The sequence below is a fragment of the Trichosurus vulpecula genome, chromosome 5 (genome assembly GCF_011100635.1).
Source record: "Trichosurus vulpecula isolate mTriVul1 chromosome 5, mTriVul1.pri, whole genome shotgun sequence".
NCBI classification, from domain to species: Eukaryota; Metazoa; Chordata; class Mammalia; order Diprotodontia; family Phalangeridae; genus Trichosurus; species Trichosurus vulpecula.
In genome coordinates, this window is record NC_050577.1 from 228,039,881 (window position 1) to 228,063,989 (window position 24,109).

The 24,109-nt window shown below is 35.6% G+C and overlaps 1 protein-coding gene across 1 annotated transcript; it reads right to left on the bottom strand.

Moving 5' to 3' along the window:
• Window positions 1-12,954: 12,954 nt before the first annotated feature.
• On the bottom strand, window positions 12,955-13,464 carry LOC118851437 (40S ribosomal protein S15-like). Its single transcript, XM_036760890.1, has one exon. The coding sequence runs from the start codon at window positions 13,462-13,464 to the stop codon at window positions 13,003-13,005; it is 462 nt and encodes a 153-aa protein (XP_036616785.1). The 3' UTR covers window positions 12,955-13,002.
• Between the last annotated feature and the right edge of the window lie 10,645 nt (window positions 13,465-24,109).

Consider the following 24,109-nt stretch of genomic DNA (forward strand, 5'->3'; position numbering starts at 1 on the left):
TTCAGCTTTCTTTTAACCATTTTAATTCTGAAAGCAGGGGAACCTGATAAGTTATGAAATTCATTAAATCCCCTTTACATTTCCCTTTCCCTTTTTCTTTTTTCAAAGAAAAATCTCTAGGAGTTATCCAGATCCTGAAATTTCCTATCATTAACTACTAGGAATGTCCCCATGCCAGACAGAATAGATCTAAAAGCCTCTGTAGTTTTCCTTCTTTTTTTATTTACCTTTTGTTCATTTGCCCATGGATCCTTACTCAACTGCTCTCCATCCTGGTTCCTGAATTTCATCCCAAAAAAAAGATCTTCCTGTTCTACACTAATTACCTTTTTCCTCTGAATATTTGCCATTCCAGAGCTTTATTTCATATATTACCTATATCTTACTCTCAATAATACCTATAATGTCAAATTTTCCTCTTCACATGAGGCTCATCCTGCTTGTTACTTGAATTTGGTTAATTTTGTCATGGAGGATATAAGCTATGGTTTTTATGATTGGCTCTGGATTTTTAAAGGTTTTCTTTTGGGGGGGCAGGTGGATTGCATCTCTTCTCAGTTATTATGTGATTCTACTGCCATTTTACCTAATCTACAGCATTGTGATATTTAGTTTGGTAGATATACATAGGAATTTATTTTCTCTCTTTATTTGGAGTATACCTGTCTTAAAATAAAGAGTGCTGGTTTGTACCTATTGATTTTGACCAGATGGTAGGGCATTCTGATGGCAGGGTAGTGGATTATTAGAGATAAATACTATTTAAAAAAAAAAACATACTATTTAAAAAAAAACACAATTTTAAATTATGTAGCTCTTTAAGGTTTACACAGAACCTTCTATATGACAACCTTGTAATATAGGTAGTGTAAGACTTAGCATCCTGTTTTACAGATGGAGAAACTGAGATCTTAGGAGGTTTTGATACATGGTCATAGCTAGTAATTTTCACAGCCAGATTTTAACTCTAATTTAACTCTAGTTTAACTCTAATTCCAGTACCCATTCCACTATGGAATGCTGGATCTGTAACTTTTTTGAAATGTGTAGAGCTGAAGGCATGCTGGAGAGAGAAAGAGATAGAGAGACAGACAGAGAGAGAGAGAGACAGAGAGACAGATACAGAGAGACAGAGAGACACAGACACAGACATAGATGCAGAGACAGAGACACAGAGAGACAGAGCTTTAGGCTTGACAATAATGAAAGAATATCTAGAAAGAAAGACAGAAACATGGAAGATAAAGAATTATGGAAAGTAATCCAAAAAAGTTCCATATCCTAGATGGCCGAGAAACCCAGAAAATGGTGGTATTTACCATTGTTAAATGTCACCTATAGATCATGACATATGGTGGTGAAGATTTCATTGACTGTGGCATATAATGGATCATGGATGAATTCTGAAACAGGAATTTAAGCACAGTGGCAGGGACTAAAGCAAACTGCAAAACCAAAGGAAGAAATGAAAAAAAAAAGTAGGGAAATTAGCAGCTGCATATCTTTTATTAGTTCAAGAAGTTTGGCAGTAAAAAAGAAAAACAAGATAATAACTCGAAGGGGTTACAAGACTCAAGGGAATAGTTTCCACTTCTAGGAACAGTATTCTACATGAAAATAGAAGCCTGTTTCTTGCTTATATACTGTGGGATCATGTATTGTTGTTTTTCCAAATCTATATCACTCTCACATAATGTTCTTTCATCTTCTACCCTCTTCCACTTTCCAAACATTTATAGTTGAAGGATAAATTCATAGTAGATCCATAGATTTATCATGTGAAAGTGATATATATTTTTAAAAATGCCATGACACTAGGGTATATGTCTGTGTGTATGCTTGCATGTATGTGTGTATATACCTGTGTATACACACCTATATATTTGCATCTGTGTGTGGGTTTGTGAGGAAATATTGAACAATCAGATTTCTAGAAGGAATTACGGGCAAGGCAAACTTTTATGTTTAATCTGCATTTATAACATTTTCTCCATGATTTTCTAATTCTAGATAAACAACAAAATAATAACTCAAGTCCTGATTTATAGTATTTGCTGATTTTCATGGTGTAAATGTTTACAATGAAAATTTAACAATTGCTTCCCATGAGCTCCTCCAAGATGGCTCCAGCATGCCCCTGTAATATAGCTATATAAACACAGTACATAGGGGCAGCTAGGTGGCACAGCGAATAGAAGACTGGCCCTGGAGTCAGGAGGGCCTGAGTTCAAATCTGGCCTCAGACACTTGATACTTACTAGCTGTGTGACCTTAGGCAAGTCACTTAACCCCAATTGCCTTGCTTTCTCCCCTCCAAAAATAAAATAAAATTAAAATAAACATAATACATGTATACATATGTATGTATATACATATGTGTGTATACATACACATGTAAATAGGGCATTCTTACAGTTTCGAACCAATTTTGAGGTGGTAGATACACAAATGTTGTGGTTTAGTTGTTTCAATTGTGTCCAATCCCTCCTGACCCCATTTGGGGTTTTCTTGGCAGAGATGCTGGAGTGGCTTTGCCATTTCCTTCTCCAGCTCATTTTACAGATGAGGAAACTGAGGCAAACAGGATTAGGTTACTTGCCCAGGGTCACACGGCTAGTAAGTGTCTAAAGCTAAATTTGAACTCATGAAGATGAGTCTTACTGATTCAAAGCCAGTGTTCTATCAATTGTATACTTAGCTGCCTACATACATGTATAGTATATCTCTAGATATGTCTATACAAAAGTGATATCATATGCATATTTGTATCTATGTCTATCTATTTCTACATATGTACATATATACATACATAAGTATATATGTATTTATATTGTATACATATATACTATACATACATATAAACATATATACATGTATTGTGGAAACAAAAAGCTGTTGTATTCTCAAGGATGATTTTCCAGCATGTAGAAAATCTTTCCTCAAAACTAATGTCATCTCTATGGTCTTAGCTCTTTTTAACTTCTAGTCATCTTCAGGTAATAAGTGATTAGCAAACACTGCTTTCCCTCCCAATTCTGACATTCCTTCCTTTTTCTCTACAATTAGGCTCCATCCTCTCCCCACTCTGCCAAATCAGTCCATTCAAAAAAGAAACTGTGATTCTAGACTGTACAGGCAGAAAATAGACAATACTTTCAAAACAACAAAGCCAAATCACTATTAGCCTGGAAGCTTCTTGAGCAAAGGCAGCTGATTATAGGATTCTGGGTCTAGAGCTGGAAAGGGCCTCAGGGACCATTTAGACCAAAACTGTCATTTCACACACAAGGAAAGTGAAGCCTAGACATCATCCAAATGTTGAATCTCCTTTGGCCCAGTACCCTACAGGGAAACAATAGATGCCTAATGAATGTTTGTTGAATTGAAACATGAGATATAGATATAAATATAAACACACATATATCTATACATACACATACATATATACATATATGCATTCAAACATACATATGTAACATGTGTTGTATAGTCACACATGAATATTTAATAAGCTGTCAATTAGTCACATTTTTAAATAGTCAGTCAATAGACTTGACTAAATAGAAAAGCTGATAATCAAACATTTGCATTTAGTTATAGAATACATGATGCGTTTATTTTCTATAGTATATTCCCTTAATAATTGTTTCCTGTTAAATAATATCACAAAAATATTAATAACTATAATGAAATGAAGTTTGAGCTACTTGTTCCCATATTAACCTGCAGTATATGAAGGTGTCCTTTAGGTGAGGGAAGAGAAGTGTGTTTGTGTGTATGTGTGTGTGTGTGTGTGTGTGTGTGTGTGTGTGTGTATGCATGAATGTATCTGTGTTCCCAAAGAAGCCAGCCAGGGTTTAAAAATGCATTTGCCAAGTTTACAATCCACATGTGGATAATCAAAATTTGAATGTACTCATACAAGCTTCCCACTTTGTATCCAGGATGGGGTTTTGTGAAACTGCACACAGTGGAAATTTAGTCCTGCAAGGCTGACCAAAAAAATCCTTGTACTATAATAAGCTCCCTTTAGAATCCTTATTAAGAAGAATAGGACACTGAAGAATATGAATTTTCTTTAAAAGGAGAATCTATTAAAGTAAGAAGAAAGGCAGCACTGGAGTAACTATGATTTAAGAGGTTCTAAAAATTTTTATGCGTAATGGTGTCGATTGAAGGAAATGCAAAATATATTCCAAGTAATTACTTTAAATTTACTTGGAATATATTTTGTGCATTCTTTTGTGTATATATTGTTTCTCTATGATAGAATATAAGTTCTTTGTTGCAGGTACTGTTTCATTTTTATGCCTAGAGCAGTGTTTGGCACATAATTGTAGCTTATTAAACACTTGTGAAATTGACTAAAATAGTATAGATTTAGGAGCTAAATTATTTCACTTTAGTATCGGATGATCTATAAGGGTTCGTTCTGATTGGAAGATACTATGGTCTCAAGTTTTTGAAGCAATTTAAGTATTTTCATACATAAAAATCAAATACGTATTCTGGAAGAGATGAGAGAAAGTATGCAAAATAGATGGAGTAGCTGGAAGTGTCAGGAGTGTCAAGAAGACATGGGAAATATATTTTTTAAATATAATGACTGTGTGACTCTAACCTCTCAATGTCTCCAAGAACAATGGCCCAGATCCTAGAACTGCCCCTATAGTCCATGTCCAGGGAATCCATGGCTGAGGAAAATGAAATTTAGGGATCCTCATCAATTGACAACAACAGCCTCCAAGAGGAGATGTAAAATGACTTAGCTGAGTTAGCAATAAACTTGAAGGAGCAATAGGTGGTGGTGGTAGTGGTGGTAATTTTTGGTGATGATTGTGGTAGTGGTAGAGTGGTGCAGTGCCTCTCCTACATTTATGTGTAAATATTATAAATCATTTTTAAATACACAAAAATAAATGGAATCTAATTTTCAATAGCAAGGGCACCAGGAATAGGATAGTGCATTCTAGGCAGGTAAGAACAGCTTGTTATGCAAAGACAGAGAAACTGGAGATAGAGTGCTTTGTATCTAGAATGGCAAGTAGGTTCAGTCTGGTAGAACACATGGAAAGCAATGTGTAATAAAATACACTGTTGACAGATTGTGAAGGGCATTAAACATCAAGCAGAGGAAGGGTATTTTATTGTTTTTATTTTTATTCAAGTTGCCTAATTCATATTAATTCTGTCTACCCAAATAAGTTGTAAGCCCCATGGGCATCTGGGAGACACTGGAATTTCTTGAACTGGTTAATGACATCACACCTGTTTATTAGGAATGCTAATTAGTGGCTATGTGGAACATCCCACTGACATCCAAATAACAGAAATGAAACATCTGCTCTTCTGATTGCAATTTGCTATATATCAATGAACAAATGAAAATTCGGTATGTGTTATTAAGTTTCTTCTGTATATTTGCAATTCATTAAAGAATAAAATCTGAACAGATATGAACTTATATTTCTGTGGATGCAGATGTAACTATAAGGAAAATAGAAAAGACAAACTCTTCTCTAAAAATCAGATGTCCTTCACTCAGCAATTCAAAATTTTCCTTTCTGCAGGTAAAGTTTTAAATTTCTGAGTGAAGAACATTTTTGAGTGAAGAGCACTGTAATGAAGAACATTGCAACTCTTATTGTCTATGGTTTCAAAAAATGTTATGAATCTCACCAAATAGTAATACTATATTATAATTAGGAAAGTATGCTTCCAGATACAAAATTATAAAAGAAAAACAACTTGCCCCTTTGCAAAGAGAATAGAATCTTCCATAGAAAATAAAATTTATATAAAATCCACAGGCAGTTATTACCTGCTTTGTGCAAGGTACTGTGCTAGGCACTTGGGATACAAAGAGAAAATCAAGAAGTCTCTGCCCTTAAGGTGATTACATTCTATGTAATGATTGGTATACATCGTGCAAATAGCTAAGTCTAAACATGATAATGTGAAGAGAGAGGAGATGTTAATTAAAGGGAACAGGAAAGGCTTCCTGTGGCCCAGTGGTGTTAAATTCAGATAGAAAGAGCGGCACTAAACCATATACATGTAAGGATCCCTAAGATCTACATATTGACTTAGAAAACACAAGTGAACATTACCAGTGTTTTAGTAATTTTATTTATTCTATTAAATATTTTCAAATGATATTTCAACCTTGTTTTAGCTGTACTCAGGAGTATTGTGGGGCTCATTGTGTTTGAAACCTCTGAGCACTGGCAAATGAACTGCCTGGAAAGAAGCTAGAAATTCCAGAGAGTGCATTCTGTTCATGATAAACAACATTGAAAAAGCATAGAGGTAAAAGAGAGAATGTAAAATTCTCACTCAAGATAGGAAATACCTCCATGAACGTGTGTGTATATATATATATATATATATATATATATATATATATATATATATATAGAGAGAGAGAGAGAGAGAGAGAGAGAGAGAGAGAGAGAGAGAAAGAGAGAGGACACAGGGTGAGTTGAAGATGAAGGGAAGATATTTAAAAGAAATAAAATCAAATTAAGGGATGAGAGAGGAATATATTGAGAGAGGGAGATAGGGAGAGATAGAATGGGGTGGATTATCTCACATAAAGGTGGCAAGAGGAAGCAGTTCTGTGGGAGGAGGGGAGAGGGCAGGTGAGGGGGGAATGAGTGAATCTTGCTCTCATCAAATTTGGCCTGATGAGGGAATACCATACATACTCAATTGGGTATCTTATCCCACAGGAACGAAGAGGGAAGAAGATAAAAAAGGGGGGGATGATGAAGGGGAGGGCAGATGGGGGTGGAGGTAATCAAAAACAAACACTTTGGAAAGGGGACAGAGTCAAGGGAGAAAATTCAATAAAGGGTGATGGGTTGGGAAGGAGCAAAATATAGTTAGTCTTACACAACGTGAGTATTGTGGAAGGGTTATACATAATGATATACATGTGGCCTATGTTGAATTGCTTGGCTTCTTAGTGAGGGTGGGTGGGAAGGGAAGAGGGGAGAGAATTTGGAACTCAAAGTTTTAAAAACAGATGTTCAAAAACAAAAAAAAAAGTTTTTTACATGCAACTACAAAATAAGATACACAGGCAATGGGGCGTAGAAATTTATCTTGCCCTACAAGAAAGGAAGGGAAAAGGGGATGGGAGGGGAGTGGGATGACAGAAGGGAGGGCTGACTGGCGAACAGAGCAACCAGAATATATGCCATCTTGGAGTAGGAGGGAGGGTAGAAATGGGAGAAAATTTGTAATTCAAACTCTTTTGAAAATCAATGCCGAAAACTAAATACGTTAAATAAATAAATTTAAAATAAAAAACTAGAAAAAAAAAGATAGGAAATACCTCATAGGCCAGATTAGCTGGAATGGATAGCATAGAAACAGGAATAATACACAAAACTTGGACAGATATTCAGGAACCAGACTGGGTATATTCAAATGCTAAACTGAAGCATTTGATTTTTTTTTTCATGGAAGAAAATAGATATCTAGTAAAGTTATTTGAGAAAAAGAGTGAAATGGTTAGACATAGACTTAAGAGCAGGGGTAGTCAGACTTCCTGTCTGCGCATGAGTGCTGTGAACCAGATTAAAATATAATTGAAACATATATATATATATATAGAGAGAGAGATAGATAGATAGATACAGACATATATATATATATATATATATATAGATATATAGATATACATATATATAATTGGAAAATGTTTAATCATATAAATATATAATACAACATGGAAAATGTTATTTTGTGGTTTTCTAAATCAATATGCTTCCCACTTTGGGAACTAAGGACAATGTGGACCATAGAAGAAAAAGACTTGAAGCCCAGTGTCTAATTTTAAAGAGGCAGAGGCTATGGTTTCAAGGGTACAAGGAGAGGGTTGGTCTTGTTATTGAGATGAGCTACCCCTTGACCAAGAATCAAATGATAAGAATAAGAGTTATGTATGATGTAGGGGGAAGGATAAGATTTAGAATAGGGAAGAAGAGGGAGCTGAAAACAAAATGCCTCTTTTGGGAGGTAAAATAGATTAGGCTTAGAGCAGGGATTGTGTTAAATGTAGTGTGCTTGTGTTTGTGTGTATGTCTGTGTGTGTGTGTGTGTATGTGCATGAGCGTGTATGTTTGGAGTCTCATGTACCTCTTTCACAATCTCAGGAAATTGTCAGAATAATGTTTAAATGCATAAAATAAATATTCATAATATTATACAGGAAAGAAATTATATTGAAATATGGTTGCAAAATACATATATACATACATACACATATGTGCATAACATAATAATGCATTATATATGTATAAATATGTGTGTGTAGTTCATGGATTCCATGTTAAGAAACCTTCGCTCAAAGGGAAGGAAAAGATTGATACAGAAGGCTTGAGAAAAAGAAGAGGAAATTTAAAACATTTGCCTTGGGGGCAAAATGAGATTTAAATAGCAAAGAATAAAAGGATTGCCATTCAGCAGTGAAAACCCAGTTAAGGCTTGATAATAATTTCCAGTGGATGCAATTGACAAAGTTTTGTGATTTTCTCCAGAGGAATTCAGCAACATGTTAGGGGAGTGGAGTAGGTAGATGATAGGGTTAACCAAGGTCTGGTATTTACAAGATGTGAGTACCAATAGAAATGAAGGTATTTGAGGGCAGAGGAGGAGGGTGTACTAGTTAACTCTAGGGTCAAAGTCGTGAAGGGTGAGGAGGGAGAACAGAACAAGGATGATGATCTAAGAAAGAAGAAAGGAGTGGAGCGAATAGAGATTATGATGAGAATAAAGAATGTGCTTAAGAGGAAAGAGACGCCAGGGCACTTAGAGATAGAAGGAAATTTGGAAGCCTGAAATGCTTGTACTTCTGGGTTAGGCCTAACACAGGCTGTTCTGATGGTTCTGGCTAAGAATTCAAAGAAAATGACATGCTAGTAGACCACATAATGTTTAACAAAATAATTTTGCTTAATAGTAGCATATAACAGATATTCATTAAGGACACCATGTTGTTTCAGGTGGGTGCCCTTCCTCCATTAGCCAAAGTGATACCTCCAGTCAAAAGGGTGCATCCAACCTATTGAGTGCCCAAACCATCCACTGTTGAGCTTTGGTTCTTAGGCCACCAGAAAGCTACATCAGCAGTTCAAGTCATCATTCCCTCAATCAATTAAGCCCCAAGGAATTTTTCATTGCCTTTCAGGGAAAACCCAGCCTAGGTTGTATACTCCCTTCATACCTGTGAATACAATATTGTATGTCACTTCACTGTATTTACTTCCAATAACAAAAGAAAATTATATGAAGTCTCATGTATTAATACATCTCTGAATGTTTTTCATTGAGGTTCACAATTGTTTTTTCTCCCTTAACCAAATTCTGTAAATGTGCTCCTCACCCAGCCTCCTCCACATTTTCTACCATAAAGTTGGCAGTTACTCTAATTAATGTATAGTGTGTGGTAGGGTGTAATGTTGATACTCAGACATGACTCTGTCGACATGTAAATTGAAATTATGAATTGGCAACAGATGCTTTTTCAAGGACTTTTATTTTCAGTTGTACTGAAATGAAGCTGTTAAACTTTTATTTATAAAAACAAACACAAAAAGTGGTAGGTGATTGATTGAGTCAATAAGAATTTAAACCACTTACCATGTACCAAGTAATTTTTTAGATAAGCCATAGTCTTTGCACTCATGTAACTTATGGGAGGGACTATGAAATGGACACATGTAACTAACGATTATGGAATCCCAGATTTAGAGCTGGAAGGTGACTCTGACACCACTAAGTCCAACTCCCTCATTTAACAGATGAAAAAACTGAGGCATAGAGAGCTTAAGTGTTTTGCTCAGAGTTGAAAGTAAATGACTGAGGAAGAATTTGAACCCAGGTCTAACCGACTCTAAGTCCAGGGCCATACCTACTGCACCAAGCTGTCTCTGAAATTGAGAATTACTAGATTTTGTTTTACTAGACTTGTGATTTTATACTCTTGGATAGGACCTTCTACTAATGCAGTTGGGCAGTTGTTATGCAGTTTGTAGCTTCATTGATGAAGAGCTGGCTCTGGAGTTTAGGAAGACCTGGGGTCAATCCCACTTCTTCCACACAGTGTCTTTATTAACCTAGAGAAGTCACTTAACTTTTCTATATACTGAGCTACTCTCTAATTTAAAAAGGCACATGATAAATGTGCAAGAACACAGTTATATGTTATTATATACATTCAAAGTAATGTCTAAATTTGCCATACAGACTGGGCCTTCCTATATGCTCTGCCATTGAAACTTAAAGATGATTGATTCTTTCCAACCATCCTACAGATGAACCTTGCTATATTTAGTTTGTTGTTTTTCAGTCATTTCAGTTGTGTCTGACTCTGTAACCCCATTTAGGGCTTTCTTGGCAGAGATACTATACTAATTTGCTATTTCCTTCTCAACCTCATTTTACAGATGAAGAAACCAATGCAAACAGGGTTAAGTGACTTCCTCAGGGTCACCAGAGCTAGCATCTGAGGTCAGATTTGAACTGAGGAAGATGAGTCTTCCTGACTCTAGACCCAACATTCTATCCACTGTACTACCTAGCTGTCCCAAACCTTTCTGAGTCAGCCTGGTAGCCTTCTACTCCCCTTGGCTTCCCATATTGGTGTCAGACTTGATGTAGATACCCAATCAGCTTTAGTCCTGCTCCAGTTCAGAACTCCCAAGCTCAAGTGATCCACCAGTCTCAGCCACTCCAGTTTTTTGTTTTTGTTGTAGAGGTAAGCAGTGTTAAATGACTTGGACAGAGTGATACAACTAATGAGTGTCTGAAGCCAAATTTGAACTCACTAAGGTAAGTCTTCTTGACTCCAGGCCCAGTACACTATCCACTGCATAGCCTAGTGTCTTCCCTAATTAGAATTTCAACTTCTTGTGAGAAAGGGCTGTCTTGTTTTTTTCTATTTGTTTACCCGATGCTTAATCCAGTGTTTTGCACATAGTAAGAACTTAAATACTTTTTCATTCATTCCTTTAAACACTGTGCTATGTTTCCATCATGATCATTTAATTCTTTGGGATGTAGCAAATTTTAAATGTTTACCAAATCCTTTGGGCTTTTCAACCTGCAAAATTGTGATATATCTGAACAAACTTCAAAGAGTCTTGCCAGTTCCCACCCACATGAGTGCAACCTTGTTAGATAGTTTTTCTTTGCAAGAATCTGATTTGTGAAAGTTGCCTGGAACAACAGTCTTTGCTGGAAGGATACTCATATGCTGGGGGATGTCTTCTGAAAACAGGATGCAATGCCAAGACTATTTGTAGCTGTGTTTTCATATTCATTTTGTAGGAGTTGAGGACTGAACCTCTCTGCCAAAGGAATCATTTCACACTCTTGATTGGTACTCGGGTGGGAAAGAGGGGGATATTTGTAGCCAACTCGCCTCCAAAGCCAAGGGAGCCATCAGCTGAAACACTTTCTTACTGAGTTTCACGTGGTGTCACTGGTTGTCATTTAAATGTCTTCCTGACTTTCTCAGGGAAACATAAATGTGCTTAATCTTGGAAGTAACCTGAAACCTGTAATTGATTTCAAATGGTAGGTGATTCAGCACAATGTTGAATTCTGAATGGCAGTTTTATTTTTGTCTTTCTTTCTCTTCTCATTGCCCCATCAATTCACCCCCTGTTCTACAGAGTAATTTTAGAGCAAGCTTGCAGTCACCCATGAAACTATTTCTTGCACTTTCTACAAAAAGGTTAACATGCTTCCCAAAAACAGATTTACTTTCAGGAGAATTCCTTCTGCCCAATGCATTTGGTTATTTCCTTCAGCCTGTTTAAGAGGTGTTGATATGGGTTACCTGTATACAGAGTTGTGCTGGTAAATATTTAATTACTGGCTCTGTGAATATATATATATATATATATATACACATTATATATAATTATATATAATATATATACACACACATATGTATATATATTTGCATATATACATATGCATATGTGTGTGTACACATTTCTAAGTTCAATGTTCATTACTAACATTTTTCCATCACTTATTTTTCCTCTTAAATTACTTACCATTCCAAAGCTTCTTCTTTCCCCTTACACAACTCTCATTTTAGCAAAATGCCTTTCTAGCAGATAATACCTTGCATTGATTTGATTCTGTTAAATGAAGGGATTGGATTACAACATTTTAAGGACCCTTTAAAAATTAAACTTTTAGGGGAGATTGTGTGACATGGGAAAGAAAAAATGATCTTCAGTTCTTAAAATCTGGGTTCAAATCCCAAGTCCACCATAATCAAATTGTTGTTGTTGTTGTATTGTGTTTGTCCTTCATTTTCAAAGAGGACAATGACATCAGGGAAATGATGACGTGACTTGCAGTTGACTTTGATTTGAGTGATGGAGGGCTGTGCAAGGTCACCAGCCTCACTTTCTCCTCTAGAGCCAGGGTCCAGTGGCCTGATATTCATCAGGATGACTGGAGATGACCCAGGATGCAATGGGAGACCCTAGCCCTTTTAGGCTAAGGCCTTTTCTTGCCTTCACTTAGAGTGAGGTAACACCCGTTCAGTGAATAGGCCTCTTTAAAAGTGTGTCAAGGGATGACCCCTCTAATTAGAAAAAAAGAAAAAAAATCAAGCTGGAAGGGGAAGACCCTCAAGGTTGCTATTCCAGAGAGAAACAGTGACCGTTGACATTCACTCTAAGCCAAGTGGGCCCAAAATACAGCCATTAAGTGAGTCTTGGGCAGGGACCTATTGTGGTCCAATGTATGAGCTTCAGAGTGAACTGGGTTTAAGGTTTTGTGAAATAGCTACTTCGTGAGAAGCTCTATAGTATAACAGGTAGAGAGCTGGCCTGGGAGTTAGGAATATTTGGATTCAAGTTTTGCCTGTCATATACTGAATGCCTTATCTTGTAGTAGTCACTTGTCCTGAATGGTCCTTGATTTTTTTTTTTTTTAAGAACCTTTGTGTTTTTATTGTTAGGATCCGGGTTACTTGAGAGGGATGAAACGTGAGGAGTGAGTGGCTCCAATACCCGGCCGGCCATGTTTCACAGGCTTGTAGGTGATAGAGAATTCACCCAGGTAGTGGCCGATCATCTCAGGCTTAATTTCTACCTGATTGAAGGTCTTGCCGTTATAGACGCCCACCATACTTCCCACCATCTCAGGCAGGATGATCATGTCTCGAAGGTGTGTCTTTACTACCTCTGGCTTTTCCATGGGGGGCGCCTCCTTCTTGGCCTTCCTCAGACGCTTCAGGAGGGAATGCTGTTTGCGCCGCAGACCCCTGTTGAGTCGCCGACGCTGCCGAGCGCTGTACAACTGCATGAGCTGTTCGTAGGACATGTCCAGCAGCTGATCCAGGTCCACGCCGCGGTAGGTGAACTTCCGGAAGGTTCGCTTCTTCTTCTGCTCCACTTCCGCCATCTTGTCTGCCATCAGGAAAAGCATCCTTGATTTTTTAAAATATATAAATAGAGAGGTTTGGCCTTCACGATCTCAGAGGTCTCTTTCAGATTGTATGAAGTAGATTATTATTATTTTTAATGTGACTTTATCAGCATAGAGAATTTACAGTGAGATAATTCAACACTGCATGAAAAATAGCAACTTCTTGGCATCATACAGTGTTAGAGAGTTTTCTGGGGGATGGATGTGGGGTTGGGGAATAGGGGCTAAGTGTCTCTTCTAGGACAACAGTTAGTAAATATCAGAACCAGGACTTTAAAGAAGATCTTCCTGACTCTCAAGGTCACCTTTCTATTCCTATTATACACTGCCTCTGTGAAGTGGATGTAGAATGATTATTGTGGTCCTTCAAAAATGTATCAGAATCATAAGCTATCACCATGGGGACCTGTCCCATGCAAATTATGTGAATTTTTTTTAAAAAGAAATAAAATCAAATAACATCGTTATGATACCCTACAATTCCTTATACAAAACAAAAATGGAGTAAATGTATCATAATGAACTCAAGTAATAACCGTAGATGTATTCCCCTGAGATTAGCTGATTTGGAAATTGAGTAGACTGGGGTTGACCAAGTATCAAAATCATAAGGCAGAGATGTCTGTCACCTAAAGGACATTCTAGTAGGAAAACCAGAAGGCCGAGTACTTATTAACAAGAAAGTTCAACATCAGGGGTCAGAGCAAAACATCAAGATAATCTGGCAGTGCATAATGGTGGCAGGCGATAATGGAGTACCAAGATCACTCACAGCCGTGCTCAAAATACTTCAGTGATTTCCTATGGCACAGTGAATAAATTTCTGATATCTGTAAATAATTTTGTAAAATTATTTGTAAAAAATAATTTGTAAAAATAATTTGTAAAATAAATTTCAGATATCAGTTAAACAGGACTACTTGCTGTCAGCCGTACATGTAAGTTTCTGTCCCACCTCTGCTCATTTCCCCTTGGAATGCATTCCTCTCCCTCGATCCTGCCTATTAAAAGGTGAAGCTTTTCCAGGAAGCCTTCCTTGATCATTTTAATCCATAAGTATCTCTCTTATTTCAAATCCCCACATAGTGCTTGGCCTATACACATTTATAATCAGATAAGATTATGTGTGTGTGTGTATGTATTACATATATGTATATATGCTTTGGATATAGTAGGTATACATACATATGTATATGTATCTATATATAGTGATTTGTGAATTTTAAAGCTATAAAAAATTCAGTTGTTATGAGGAAGATGACTTATGGACCTGTGATTTCATGATTGTGGAGAACTGGCAGGGAAGCTCCTTTTTTATGACACATAAGCAACTCCTCTGGAACCTATGGCCTTAGGTTACTGCTGGGCATATTGAGAAAGTGGTGTGCGTGTTGTCATACATAGCTCTGCCTCCAGAGCAGGAGCAAAACTTGACCCTGGGTCTACCTCACTTCAAGGCTGGTCCTCTCTCCCCTTTGGCATCATGCTTTTGTGATTGTTTTTCTTATGTGCTTCACATAATCAGAGAATATGAAAGTTAGAAGGTATATCTAGGGCTATTCAGTGCTACCATACCCATAAGGAATCACCAATCATACTCAATGACTGGTCATTATTGTATCTTTGAATATTTTCAAGGAGGGGGAACCTCTTATGACCTCCATTCAGGTTTGGATGGTTCTTATTAGGAATTTTTCTTTCTTTCTTTCCTTTTGCTTTTTTTCTCCTTTCCTTACATAAGCCCTAAATTTGCCTATCACATTTGCCTCCCATTGATCCTGGTTCTGCCCTCAGGGTCAAACTAAATAACTACAATCTCTCTTCTACATCACAGCCATTTAAATACTTGAACATAACCACTACGCTTTCCTTCAGTCCTCTCTTCTCTAGGCTAAATATGTCCATCTCTGTCATCTGGTCCTCATATGAAATGTAGTCAAACCTCCTCACAGGACTGACTGCCTGCTCTTATATTTTGTATACTTAATCACGGTTGCTCTTTTTTATTAAACAGTATTTTATTTTTTCTGATTACATGTAAAGACAAATTTCAACATTCATTTAAAGTTTCAAATTCCAAATTTTCTCTCTCCCTTCCTCCTATGACACCTCCCTAAAATGGCAAACAATTTGATGTAGGTTATGTATGTGCAATCATGTAAAACATTTCCATATTAATCATATTGTGAAAGAGTTGTGAAACAGACCAAAAGAAACACACACACATAATCACTCACACACACATACACGCACACATACACACAGAGAGAAAATGGTATGCTTCCACCTACAGCCAGATTCCCTCACCTCTTTCTCTGGATGTGAATAGCATTTTTCCTCATTAGTCTTTTGAAGTTATCTTAGATCCCTGTGTTACTGGGAATGGCTGAGGCATTTATAGTTGATCTCTGCATAGTGTTGCTGTCACTGTGCACAATGTTCTGTTGGTTTTGCTCACTTCACTTTGCGTCAGTTCATCTAAGTCTTTCGAGGTTTGAAATCTACCTCCTCATCATTTCTCACAACACAATGTCTCTGTTGTTTGTAAGGTCTATTCCTCAGAACTGAATGCAATACTCCAGCAATGGTCTGACCCAGAGAGAGTACAAAAGGATCATTGCAAAGTATGCCTCTCTTGAGGATGTGCATGGTCCTATTTGCTATGATACACCCTAATGACCCAAACTGAGTTGATAGTCCACCAAAATCCCCACATCCTTTTTACACAGACTGGTATCAAAACATGTCTTTCCATTTTTGAACCTGAGAAATTGAATTTTGGACCCATGTAAGACTTTCTATTTATTCCTACTTAATTATAGTTTATCAAATTCATTCCCAGTACTTTCATTCAATAAGATCTCTTTGAATTCTCACTCTGCCATCTAGTGTGTTAACTATCCTAACCTATTCTCTATACCACTTCTCTAATGCTTAGTTTGTTACCATCATCTTTTATAGACATCATGTGTCATTTAATATTCATTACACACCTATCAAGTGCCATCTACTGGGCTAAGCACTGGATACTAAAAAACAAGCATGAAACAGTCTAGGCAGCCAGGTGGCTCAGAGCCTAGAGTGCTTGGCCCTAAGTCAGGAAGACTTGAATTCAAATCCTGTTACAGATATTTACTAGCTGTGTGACCCTAAGCAAATAACTTAAACATTGTGTACCTCAGTTTCCACATCTGTAAATTGGGAATAATACTGGCACTTTATAAAGCTATTGTGAGGACCAAATGATATAACATTTGTAAAGCACTAGTACAGTGATTTACACACAGTAGGTGGTTAATAACTTCTTATTTCCATCCTTCCTTCTAATCCCCATCCACAAAAAACTTTGAATCTACTGTGGGACACAGGCTCTGTGCTTATAAATCTATACAAGATAAATACAAGATAATGATGGTGGGAGGGATGAAGAGACCATGGATTTAAAGGTGATGCATGAATTGAATTTTGAAGGAAAAGAATGGATTACAGGAAAGGAGGTCAGGAGAAATTGAGTTCTAGGTACTCAGTCCAACCAGTGAAAAGACATGAAGAAGAGAAATGTTATCAATGAATGAATAAAAATACCCCTAATGCAAACAATTCTATAGTCATGAAAATTTTTGCTAGATCAAGATATACCCCTTTCGCCTACTGAAAGGAAAATAAAAAGTCACCCATCTTCACAATTTAGAAGAGGATCCAGGAGGGTGATAGTAGAACTTTACTTCTTTTCTTAAGTAAAAGTACCTGACCTCCTTTGAGGCCATTTGTAACTTTCTGAGAAGTGTTCATGTGAAGTTATCCTCAACTTTCAAGTAAATTAATAACATTCATGAAGAGCATAAGAGAATAATGTTTTATTTTTTTATATTCCAAAGAGAACCAAGTAAGCCCTCTAGGTTCATTCATTAAAACCTCATTTAAAAAATACTTGAGACTCACTCTTACGAAGGTAATTTAATTGTTCAATGATGACACTATCCAATGTTTGAGAGAGACAGTTGAGAGAATAGCTCTGGAAAGTAAAAGACTGTTATAACATTTTGATTCAGTTATCATCTATTCTCTTTTTTCTAGGAAACTGGTTACATGATGTTACACCATTCACATATTTCCAAATATTTAACAAAATTTCAAAACTACAAGTAATTTCCAATGAGTGACTTAAAAAAATATGTTTAATTAATTACAGCGTAGGGACTATAGATGAATTGAATTTCCTGAAATGGCTCTATTTGAGTTCCTGATTGGTTGGATTAAATTGTAGGGGGAAAAGAAAAGACACACACACACACACACACACACACACACACACGCACGCACGCACACACACATGCACAAATTTAAAAACCATAATAAAATAACTTCAAATGATTCAACGAAGGTAAATTTTTATTGTATAGTTATTTTACTTCATGGAAACTAGGGCAACTAATGTGAATATGTAAGTTCTATTCCCTAAGTAGACAAATTATAGAATCAGGAAAAAAGAAGGTTGCAGTGTAAATGTATAAAAAAATCTTTTAACTCAGCTCACTTTAATCAAAGAAATAGAGAAAGTGGACCCAAAAGGGCACTCTGTTGGATAAAAAAATTTACTATATTTTATTTTTCCCCAAATTACATGCTAAAATGATTTTAAACATTTTTTTTAATTTTGTGTTCCAAATTATATCCCTCCCTCCCTCCTCTGCCCCCTCCCTGAAATGGTAAGCAATCAGATATAGGTTATATTTGGGCAATCATTTAAAATATTTCCATATTAGTCATTTTTATTAGAAGACTCAAATGAAAGACAAAGAATGAAAGAAACTGAAAAATAACATGCTTCAATCTATATTCAAACAATATCAATTCTTTCTTAGAAGGCAGATAGGATATTTCATCATTAGTCCTTTGGGATTGTTTTGGGTCATTGTACTGCTGAGAATAGCTAAGTCATTCACAGTTCTTCATCATGTAATATTGCTGTTACTGTATACAATGCTCTCCTGGTTCTGTTCTCTTCACTTGGTGTTGGTTCATGTAAGTCTTTCCAGAAATTTTTCCTGAAGTCATCCTCCTTGTCATTTTTTATAGCACAATAATATCGCATCACAATCATATACTATAGCTTTTTTAGTCATTCCCTAACTGATGGGCGTCCCCTCAATTTCTCATTCTTTGCCACCATAAAAAAATCTGCTATACCTTTGTATAAGTAGGTCCTTTTCTCTTTGCTTTGACCACTTTGACCTAGGAGAGATATTGCTGGGCCAAAAGATATACACAGCTTTGTAGCTCTTTGGGTGTAGCTCCAAATTATTTTCCAGAATGATTGGACTAGTTTCTAATCCCACCTATAGTGCATTTATTATTGTTCAGTCGTTTCAGTTGTATTTGACTCTTCAACAGTCATAATAGTGCATAGTGTCCCATTTTTTTCCAAATCCCCTCCAGCATTGTCATTTTATTTTACTGTCATATCACCCAATCTGATATGTGGGAAGTGGTATCTCACAGTATTTTAATTTGTGTTTCTCTAATAAGTGGTGTTTTAGAACTTTTTTTAATGTGAATTGATTTTTCTTCTGAAAATTAACAGTTCATATCCTTTAACCATTGATCAACTGAAGAATTGCCCTTATTTTTATAATTTCTTCTAAATTCCATATATAGTTGAGAAATGAGGCATCATCAGAGACATATCCTTTTAAAATTTCCCCCAGTTTCTGGTTTTCTTTCTAATTTTGGCTGCATTTGTTTTGTTTGTACAAAAGCTTTTTAATTTCAAGTAATCAAAATAATTTATTTTACTTTCACTGATCTTCCCTTTCTCTTTTTTGGTCATAGACTCTAGTTGTCAATAAAGCTGACAGGTCTGTTTTTTCTATGCTCCCTGAATTTACTTACTTTGTTACAATTTATGTCTAAATCAGTTATCCATTTTGACCTTATCTTGGTAATGTATTATGAGATATTTATCTATGACTACTTTCTGTCAAACTGAGCCACTATTCTATTTCTTAACTCATATCAGAATACTTTGATGATTACCACTTTCTAATCTAGTTTGAAAACCAGAACTGCTAAATTGCCTTCTTTCATGTTTTTTAATCAATTTCATTGATATTCTTGACTTTTTGTCCTTCCAGATTAATTTTATTATTTTTTCCAAACTCTATAAAATAATTCTTTGGCAGTTTAATTGTAATGGCACTGAATAAGTCAATTAACTTACACAGAATTGTCATTTTTATTATATTGGCTTGGCCAACCCTTGAGCAATTAATGTTTTCCAGTTGTTTAATATCTCTATTTGTGTGAAAAGAGTTTTTATAATCATGTTTATATAATTCCTGGGTTTTTCTTGGCATTTAGACTCCTAAGTAGTTTATGTTTTCTGAAATCATTTCATTTTATTTTTAATAGTATTTTCCAATTACATATAAAGACTATCTTTAACGTGGATTCTTTAAATAAAAATTTTAGTGCCTCCCTTTCTTTTCTCCTCTGTCCCCTAGGTGGCCATCTCCAGGCCTGAACTATATCTTGCCACTGGACACAGATGGATCCAGAGGAGAAAGTAAGGCCAGTGACTTTGTACAGCCCTCCCTCATTTAAATCCAATTCACTTGTGAGTCATAGCATCACCTTCCTGACGTCATGGTCCTCTTCAAGAATGAAGGACAAACAACAAGATGGTAATCAATTTGATATAGGTTATATATGTGCAGTCATATATAACCTATTTCCATATTAGTCACTTTGTGAAAGAAGAAACACTTTATTACCAAAAAAATAGTCTGTAAAAGGAAAAAAATTACAAAAAATGAAAATGGATGCTTTTATCTGCTTTCAGACACCAAAGTTCTTTCTCTGGATATCAATAACATTTTCCATCATGACTGCTTTGGCATTGTCTTGGATATATTGCTAAAAAGAGCTAAGTCAATCATAGTTGATCATCGTACAATGTAGCTGTTACCGTGTAGAATATTCTTCTGGTTCTGTTGCTTCTCTTTGCATCAGTTCAAGTAAGTCTTTCCAGGTTGTTTTTTTTTTCCTGAAATCTGCCTATTCATCATTCCTTGTAGCAAAATAGCATTCCATTCCATTCAGATACCACAACTTGTTCAGCCATTCCCCAATTGATTGGCGTCTCCTCAATTTCCAATTCCTTGCCACCACAAAAAAGAGCTGCTATGAATATATTTGTACATGTGGGTCCTTTCGCCTTTTTGTGATCTCTTTGGGATATGGATCTAATAGTGCTAGTGCTAAATCAAAGGGTATGCACAGTTTGATTGCACCTTGGACATAGTTCCAAATTGTTCCCTAGAATGGTTGTATCTGTTTAAAACTCCACCAACAGTTTGCAGGCATTTTAAATGGAATTTCTCCTTCTTTTTCTTCTCCCTGGGTTTTGTTAGTAGTATATAGAAATGCTGATATTTTATTTCAGTTTATTTTATATCCTGCAACTGTACTGAAATTGTTCATTGCTTCATCTTGTTTTTAGTTGATTTTCCAGGGTTCTCTAAGTACACCATCGTATCATCTGTAAAGAGTGATAGGTTTATTTTTTCGTTGTCTATTTGTATTACTTCAATTTCTTTTTCTTGTTTTATTACTATAGCCAGCATTTCTAGTATAATATTGAATAATAGTAGTGATAGTAGACACCCTTTCTTCAACTATGATCTTATTGTATAGGCTTCAAGTTTATCCCCATTACAGATAATGCTTGTTCTTGGTTTTAGATAGATACTACTTATCATTTTAAGAAAGGCTCCATTTATTCCTATAATTTCTAATGCTTTTAATAGGAATGGGTGTTGTATTTTTAAAGGTTTATTTTTGAAAAAAAAGATATAATTGCATGATTTTTGTTATTGATATGGTTAATTGTGCTGATAGTTTTCCTAATATTGAAAAGAAGAGGAGAAAAAGAGAAAAAAAATTAGTGAAACTGCACAGTCCTTGCCCAGGATTCTCATACATCAATGATATTAGGGGTTCAGTCTCTGTAATTCTATCAAAGACAAAAACTCTGTAACTATTTCATCATTATTCTTTTTTCACAGTGGAATCTATTTTACAGTTTTTCATACATCCAGCTATTATTTTAGGCCCCTTTTGGGGTCTGATTCTAAACTTCAATTCTTCAACAGCTTAAGGAACACTCATTCTCTTTCACCTCTGTGCCTTAGATCATTCTGTTTCTTATGCCTGGAACTAGTCAATCAATGATCATTTATTAAATACTTGTTTTGTGTCAGGTGCTGTCCTAGGCACTAGGAGTACAAGTAAAAAGAATAAAGCAATCCATATACTCCTGTCCCCAGTCTCTCTCTTTGTTATAGTACCATCCATCCTTTAAAGCCCAACCTGAATGCCACTTTCTCAATGGTGCCTTTACATATTTTTTGAAATGACTCTTTCTCTTGATCTCTCTGAGAAAATAGTTTTCCAAATCTCTGAGATATTTATGATGTTCTAAGATATTTCTATTTGTATCTTCTATTAGACCAACTTCCACAAGTTTAAGAGTTTCCTGTACTTTCTTCTCTTTTCTATTCTCAGTTCATTCTTCTCCACTCCAATCTAATGTAACTTAATAAACATTTATTAAGCGCCAAATAAATCCTAGTTGCAGGTGATACAACCAAGAAAAATGAAATAACTTTTGTCCTGAAGGAACTTACATTTTACCCTCATTTCTCTAAACTACATCCTAAACCCCTAAAACAATATTCTGTACACAATGCCTAACAAATGTGTTAAATCCTCCTTAAATCAATCAGTATGCATTTATTAAGGGCTTATTTTGTGCTAGCCCATGGTATAGGTACTAGGGACATAAAGACAAAAAATAAATGAGGTTTACTCTTGGGGAGTTTACATTTGATCAGGGGAAGCAGAATATAACTAATATGATATAATACAATAATTTAACATAGTATAAATTTGTCACATGTATATTAGATGTTTAGAAATATGTACATTTATACTATATTGTACTGTATTACATTATGTACATACAAAATATTTCAAAAGGTAAATAAAGTACACTAGTAGCTGGGAAAGTGTTCAAAAGCCTTTGTGTAGAAGGTGACACAAACTAAGTTTTTAAAGAGATTAGGCATTTTCAAGTAGCTAGTCGCAATAAATTAAATGAAGAGAAAAAAGTTAACCAGGTTTTTTTTAACATTACTTAAAGGTATAATTCCAATCTTCAATTAAAAAAATAGTCAGTTGTTTCTCAGTAGGGAAAAGATAGCTTTGGGTCAGACATGCTTATTCTAATTTTTTTGTGATATTGGTTTTCTGGAGATCTCTTTACTGACCTTGCAAAAGTTTCTTTCTGCTTCAGAAAATTTTCACAAGTTTAAAATAGTTATACTCAGGAGACTATAAAGAAAGCTTCCAATCATTATCCTGAGATCCTCTTAATACACTAAGTAAAATTCACCATTTTTCTTTCTTGGTTCCCTGACATTGAAATTATCTCTCCTTATTGTTTAAAATTACTTCATCTCTTGCCAACAATAATTCAGACATTTATAGTTGTGGGAAAAAGAAAGTCTCACCTTCCATCGACATAGCTCCAGAAATACATCATCTGATACAGCCAGACAGCACTGAATATGGGTCACCTAGGTTCTGTTAAATGTACAGCAATGTGCAAAATTAAGAGAGAAAGGAAGGAGTGCTTTCTTCTGCTGTTTTCTATTATCTTCACAAGCCTGAGAAAGAAATGCTTTAAGGTTTTGCAATCCTTTGTATCCAGGTATTCACCCCAAGAATAAAAATGAGGAGTTTTACATTTCTTTTAATCCATAGAGTTTATAATTATATATTTCTCATGGTACAATGAAAGGACATTGATTCTGGGGGCTGAGAAGCCTAGTTACAATTCTGTTCCTGATTATTACTAGCTGAGTAAGACCCTGGGAAAGTAACTTAAAAATCTTTGGGCCTCAGTTTCCACATTTGTAAAATGATAGGGTTGGACTGCTAGTAATCTCTCCCATGAGATTGCCTTCCATTTACATTTTATTTATCTCTGTATACATAAGATCATAAAATAAAAATCATCTCCCCTATTATTTTGGTAGGTCCTTGAAGGTGTGGGATATTTTTTTTTTGCTTTTCTTTCTATCTCCACCAGAGTGCCTGGCATATAAGCACTTAATTAATGCTTATTAAATGATTAACTACCTAACTAGATGACTTTTGAGGTCACTTTAATTTCCAGATCAGGGGTTGGGGGGTGGGTCCATGGATAAATATTAGGAGGTCCATAAGCTTGAATGGGAAAAAATAATCTTTATTTTCACTGACTTCTAGGTAAAATTTAGCATTTCCTTTAATTATTTAAGGTCTCCATCAGATTTCACTATACTGCCAAAGGGATCTGGGAAGAACTGCCCTTAAATCCTGCTTTAGCTACATACTGGCTCTATGACTCTACATAAGTTATGTGAAAAGCATGTATATACATGCACACATATTAGTGTGACTATATATATATATATACATATATATATTTAAGTGATGTATATTTGTAAATATATATGCATGTGTATGTATATATGTACATTGTGTATGTGTATACATACATATAAAACATACACACACACACACACACAAACATATACAC

Coding starts and splice junctions, on each gene's coding strand:
- LOC118851437 (XM_036760890.1), bottom strand. CDS start 13,464: ATGCTTTTCCTGATGGCAGACAAGATGGCGGAAGTGGAGCAGAAGAAG.